The 6,677-nt window shown below is 51.7% G+C and overlaps 1 protein-coding gene across 1 annotated transcript; it reads right to left on the minus strand.

Annotated features, from left to right (window-relative positions):
* Positions 1 to 818: 818 nt before the first annotated feature.
* Zcchc3 (zinc finger CCHC-type containing 3) lies at positions 819 to 2,416 on the minus strand. The gene has a single exon (XM_059259670.1). It carries the CDS (start codon positions 2,273 to 2,275, stop codon positions 1,019 to 1,021), a length of 1,257 nt encoding a protein of 418 aa, XP_059115653.1. The 5' UTR covers positions 2,276 to 2,416; the 3' UTR covers positions 819 to 1,018.
* Positions 2,417 to 6,677: the final 4,261 nt, after the last annotated feature.

The following is a 6,677-nucleotide window of genomic DNA, read 5'->3' on the forward strand; positions in this document are numbered from 1 at the left end:
GGAGGCTGTTGTGAAGTGTGAGAGGTAGTGGAATGAGCACCAGGTATGGGGGCAGTGGACTCTACTGTGGACAGTCTGAGGCACCACACCGCTGTGTACTTTGACCCAGTCATTTAACTTCGGGGTCATTTCATCTGCTGTAAAACCAAGGGGTTAATTTAAAACATCCTTCAGGGAGGCAGAGGTGAGAGGATCACTGTAAGTTTGAAGCCAGCCTGGTCCAGGAATGGTGCCAGTACCAAACCAGTCAGGGCTACACAGTGAGACCCTGTGTCAAATCAAAACACACAAAAAAAGCAAGCTCCCCCAAAGAAAATCCAAGAAAAACCACCTCTTGGGTCTTTCCCAGCAGAACTGTCTAGGCTCCACGCTCCTACAGAAACATGGCTTCTGAGCCACAAGGAGCTGTCACAAAGGAGATAGGTTTTTGTGCCACGAGAGGCCCCTGGCCCCCTTTCAGAGCTTATTCGGATTACACACTTCCAGCAACACTGTTTTCACAGTTTCCTATCACACAGAAGCAGCAAACGAGCCCAGCGGAGAGCTGCACAAGGTAGGCACTCTTGACAGGGTAGTCGACATTTTTGATTCAATGAACACTGGGTCGAACGCCTGTCCCGCGTTGGGCCCTGTACCCAGGACTGAGGCATAAAAATGAGCAAGGCAGCCCAAACGGAAAAAATCTTCTAATGAGACATGGATGAGGAGAGAGGTAGTAAAAAGTACAGAGGGGGACAGGGTGTCGACAAGTACCAAAACAAATGCAAAACGGGAGAATAAAAAGGGGGGCACGGACCGACAGGCGACATATCTGCACGTTACAGTTCTGAATAGTCCTTTTCAAACAGGCTGAAAAGGGGCACACATAGTTTTAAAAAGGCACAGAGAGAAAGTCTGTTAGGTTTTAGAAATATCTCCTTCCAAAAAGATAAAAAATGGTCTTTTAGAAATAAAAAAAAAAGTTCTGGCACTTAAGGGTAAGCTGGCTGTGTGTTCACCCCGGCAGGCAGACGCGCGTTCAGTGCCCTGCCACGCCGTTGAGCTGAGCTGCCACGTTATTGTGAACTGCTTTGGGACACTGGGCGAAGGCGTGTCCTCTCTTGCCACAGAGGTTGCACACGATGACCTTCCGGCAGTAAGGGCTCAGGTGCCCCTCTTCCCCGCACCTGAAACACCTGTCCTGCGTGCAGGTGCCGCTCATGTGGGTCTGAGAACCACATTTGAAGCACGTCTTGGGCTGCCCCTTGTACCAACTGTAGCCCCTCTCGGCTCCCAAGAAGAAGGCCCCGGGCAGGTGCCTCACTCCGCCCTCCCCCTGGCGCAGCTCGATCTCGCACTTGTACTCCCCGGTCCAGATCCCAAACCTGTCGGTCACTTTCACGGGCACGGCCAGCACGTCGCAGTGGCGCTTGAGCCAGGTCACGATGTCCTCCACATCCACGGTCTCGTTCCGGAAGAGGATGAAGAGGGTCTTCAAGCTGGACCTGCTCCGCCCCAACACCACAAAGTTCTCCCAGCAGTCCTCCAGCTCTCGCTTTTCCTCGTAGACGCGGAGAAACAGGGCTAGCTTGTCGGCGGATCGGAAGCTCACGTCGAACTCACGGCTGCCGGGGATCTGGATGACCGCGTAGATGTCGTCGGGGTCCATGCCGATGGAGCGCAGGATGAGCGCGCCCACCACGAAATCCCGGGTCGGACAGGCACTCTCGTCTCCCTGGAAACAGATGCGCACGAGGAAGCGGCCCTTGCCCGGCCCGGCGGCTGGAGGCTCTGGAGGCTCGTCCTGGACTGGTCTCTCTGCAGCTGCGTCTTCGGTCGCGCCGGGCTTGGCGGGGGTCGCCATGGCCGCCTCCTCCTCCTCCGGCTCCTCCTGCTCCGCCGCCGCCGCCGCCGCCACCTCGGCCTTCTTCCTTCGACTCGCGTCTCCCGCTCCCTTCTTGCCGCCAGCGTCTGCCAGCTCGCCCGCAGGCTCTCTACGGCGGCCCTTGGGGTCCCCGCGGGCGGCAGGCGGGAAGTCGTCGGGGTTCGGCGCGGCCAGGCCCGCGGGGCTGCCTCGCCCGCCACTCTCACCGCTGCCCGTTTCGTCGCGCCGCCGCGGCTCGCGGAAGTCGCCCTTCTTCTCCGCCAGGTTCTTCACCACCTGCGCCCAGCCCATCTTCTCGCGGGCGCCCTCGGCTTCCTCGGCGCGGGCCGTGGGCTGCGCGGGGAGCGGGAGCTGCAGCCGGTCCCGCTGTAGACCCTCCTCGGCTCCGCCGCCGCCGCCGCCGGAGGCCATGTTACCTCCTTCCCAGCATCCTCCACTCGCTCCCGCGGCCCGAGATGCCCATGGCGCGCGCGCCTGCTCGGGGCGAGGGCTGTGGGCTGGCTGCGGGCCGCGCGGGCGACTCCCCGCCCCGCTCTGAAATCCGACGCTCCGGGCTTCCGCCCTCCTGGAGGTCCTGCGCGCCCGGAGCTCGTGCTGGCCGGGGACGGCCCTGGCCCCCGCCGGCCTCCTCTCCGCCGCCGAGGGCCGCGCCCGCCCTGCCCTGCAGCCTGGCTGGGCCCGCGGCCTCGCTCTCGAGGTTTTGGCGTTTCGCAAGCAGGCCTCGGTGGCATTCCAGGAGCAGAGCTTCCCGTCCGGAGACCGTGCCCGGTTCACCACGATCTCGCTCATCGTCTGAGTATCTTTTATGTTCGAAAGCAAAAGAAATGGCGGCCCCCGGAGCACACCACAATAATTTCCCACCAGTTTTAGGTTAGGAACCCTTTCAAATATACAGAAAAATTGAAGTATTTTAGTGAAGACGTTACCATTAACTTTTTGGCATTTCTTTTTTAAAGACCCGAGAGAGGACTCAGGCTTACAACTAACTCCAGTTTCTACGGGATCCGCGCACAAACACATATATACACGTAATTAAAAATAAAAATATGTTGGTATTGTGGCACACGCCTTTAATCCCAGCATTTAAAAGGTAGAATCAGGGAAATCTGTGAGTTCTAGGCCCCCAGAGCTACGTTATACTGCTCTTAAAAAAAAAAAAATGTGTGTGTGTGTGTGTGTAAGCATACTTAATTTCTACAACACCAGTATCCATTCGCTGGTGTTTATTTTATTCTGGTCCATTTACAAGTACTGTACATTACTTGTGTTTTTCAGAACTTGTATGAGCTAGGCACGACGGTGCACGCCTGTATTAGGAGGTAGAGGCAAGTTCAGCTAGATCTACCTAGAGAGGGCTGAGCCAGACCAGCTAGGGAAACACAGCAAGACCTTGACACAAAGCAGGAGAATGAGATGCCTTGGTAGGTGGCTAAAGGCCCTTGCTGCCATGCCTGCCCTGGGTTCCATCCGTGGGACCTATATGGTGGAAGGAAAACGTTGACTCTCCTGAAGTTGCCTCACTTCCACAGGGGTCTTATGACAAACACACACACAAACACACACGAAGAATGGAAAGGAAACAAGACAGGTTGGTGGGACACTTGCAGCACAAGCCTGGAGATCCAAACTGGATCCCTGGAACCTACCTGAAGGGAAAGAAATAACTACAAATTGTCTCCTGACCTGGTATGTCATGTGAGTCCACACATGCACATGCACAATAACAAAAAATAAAAAACATACACAAACCCTGCTCATGCGGACAATAACCATATATTAAAAGTGCCCCATAGTATAATAAGCACACTCCAGGCTTTATCACACAGAATCATAAAACTCTATTAAACCAATACTGTAACTGCACCAACTTTTTAGACACGGAGGCAAGAGGATGGCTTGGCAGAGTCAACAGGCAGCCTCGGGTGTAGTTTCTTTTCTTTAATTTTTGTTTGTTTTTTTTTTCTTTTTTTTGTTTTTTGAGACAGGGTTTCTCTGTGTAGCTTTGCGCCTTTTCCTGGAACTCACTTGGTAGCCCAGGCTGGCCTCGAACTCACAGAGATCCGCCTGGCTCTGCCTCCCGAGTGCTGGGATTAAAGGCGGGCGCCACCACCACCCGGCTTGTTTGATTTTTTGAAACAGGGCTTCTCTGTGTAGCCCTGGCCATCCTGGAACTCACTTTGTACACCAGGCTGGCCTTGACTTCAGAGATCTGCCTGCTGCTGTCTCCTGAGTGCTGGGATTAAAGGCATGCACCACCACTGCCCAGCTAAAAATTTTAAAATATATTGTTTGTGTAGGTGCCTGAGTGTATGTATGTGCATTACATGTATGCAGGAGGTCATGCCCCTGGAACTGTAGTTATATAGATGGTTGTGAGCCACCATATGGATGCTGGGACTCAAACCCAAGTCCTCTGGAAGAGCAGTCAGCGCTTTTTTTTTTTTTTTTTTTTTTTAAGATTTATTAATTATGTATATAGTGTTCTGCCTGCATGTATGCCTGCAGGCTAGATCTCATTACAGATGGTTGTGAGCCACCATGTGGTTGCTGGGAATTGAACTCAGGACCTTTGGAAGAGCAGTCAGTGCTCTTAACCGCTGAGTCATCTCTCCAACCCAAAACAAAGATCATCTTTATTTATGTGTATAAGCCTTATGGTGGCATGAATGTATGTGCACCACATTCCTGGTGTCACAGAGGCCAGATGAGGGCATTGGATTCCCTGGAACTGGAGTTACAGATGGTTGTGAGCCACTGTGTGGTGCTGAGAATAGAACCCAGGTTCTCTGCAAGAGCAGCCAGTGCTCTTAACCACTGAGTCATCTCTCCAGCTCCAGGACTGTATTCCAGGAAGGGTTTTTATAGCTCAAGACACAGCCCATTATAGTGGAGAAGTCAAAGTAGCAGGACCTTGGAGCATCTTATCACATTGCATCCACCTTCAGACAGAAGATAGCGTTCAGGCTTGTGCTCAGCTCACTTTCTCCTTTATAACAGTTCAGGACCCAGCCAGGGAATGGTGCCACTCACATTGGGTGGGCCTTCCACAATTACCTAATCAACATAATTCCCTACAGACATGTCCAGAGGATAGTTGTGGGGACCTGCCCCACCGGGAACTTAGGTCATCTGTGAAGAGGTGGCCTGGAACCGAGGAAAGGTAAGCACACACTGCTCACCCGTTCCCCAGCCTCCCTCTTACCCGGAGACAATCAGATGCAGTGGGGAGTCAAGTCAAGCAAGAACTCATTTATTGATAGGCAGTAAGCCTCTTTTATACCAGAAAACCTCAGAACCCTAGGAGGGGGTGAAGGAACCAACCAATCATTTTAAAGGTCACCCTATTTACAAGTTGTTTATGCCCTGACATCATCTCCTGTTTTTAGTATCTTATTTTAGCATAAATAACTTGAACTAACTTTCTTTCTCACTATCTGTCTTTAGTCTCCATACATAAACAACCCAAGCTAACTATTTCTTAGCCATCCTTTGTATCTATTTTCTGCACAAACAGCTTAAACTAACTTCCTCTGGTACCATTTGTATCCACTCTCTGCATAAACAGCTTAAAGCTTAAGCTCTATTTATCTAAATTTCTCTTGGCACTCTCTTTGCAGCCCATGTATGCCCCACAGATTCCCCCTTTTTGTTTTTGTTTTAAATAAGGTGGGCTGTTTACCTGTTTGGCATCCCCCCCCCTTTTTTTTAAGTCAAACCTAACATTATTGAGAACACAGAAAATCAGTTGACAGATCAGCCCTACTGTCCCTGAGTGATTTAGTTACGAAGCAAACATAGGTTTTTAGTCCTAACACTAGTTAAAAATTTTAGGGGATTTCTCTAAAAAGTCTCTTTTTACCAGTGTCATGGGCAGGAGAAAAGGCTTTTACTATCTAAAGTATTTACATGAACATCTATGGAGAGAAGAGTTAAGAAACCAGTTAAAGGTACAAAGAGAAAGTTATCCCTCCCAAACCCTACCCCCAAAGATAGCTGATGATTTCCAAAAGGAGGCTGTTTTAGTCACATTTAGGAATTACTAGAATCAGTCTATCTTTGAGTCCAGTCCCATGGAGAATTGTCAGCCCCACACCTCCAGAGAAGGTGGGTGTTGAGTTGTCCTCCTCATACACGGTCACCAGTGTCCATTATGTACTTGGCCTCCAGCACATACTTTTCCTGAAACTCCCAGTCCAGGGCCCAGTGAGTGCTCACCTCTAAGCTGTCTGGGTTGCAACAGAAGGGCAGACTCTCCCCTTCTTAGAGCCCAGAGATCCTGGGATTTGAGGGAGCTACACACTGGGAAGGAGTCTTTGATGAAGGAGAAGTACATATGGGCACAGCCTGTCCAATGACATCCGTCCTCCCACTGGGTTGCGGACCCCACGAAGACCCAGAGAAAGATGGTGAGCAAGGGGAAGCCACCATGTGAATGTTGAGCTGTTCCCAGGAACTGTGGTCCAGGCTTTTGGTTGAGGTAGAGAAGGTCAGTGTCCTCTTGGATGTAGATCCAATCATCCTCATGCAGCCGTGTGCGGAAAGATGCTAGCCCAAGTGAAAGCTGGGGACTTCTTCAGCAGCATAGAGCAGAAGTGTGCCATCTGACTGGTCCACAGACAGCCTCTCTCAGTAAGCATCCATTGAGATGTAGAGGTCCAGTGGGGCTTTGCTCAGCAGCGGCAGCAGCAAAGACAGTTTTAGCCCCAGCCCCGGGGTGCCGGACATCGCTTTTGCCTTTGGCTGTGCATGTGAGGGCTGCGGCGGAAGAGCAGGTGGGTCTATGGCGATGGGGTGTGGCCACACCAAAGGCCAT

The sequence above is a fragment of the Peromyscus eremicus genome, chromosome 4, assembly GCF_949786415.1.
Source record: "Peromyscus eremicus chromosome 4, PerEre_H2_v1, whole genome shotgun sequence".
NCBI classification, from domain to species: domain Eukaryota; kingdom Metazoa; phylum Chordata; class Mammalia; order Rodentia; family Cricetidae; genus Peromyscus; species Peromyscus eremicus.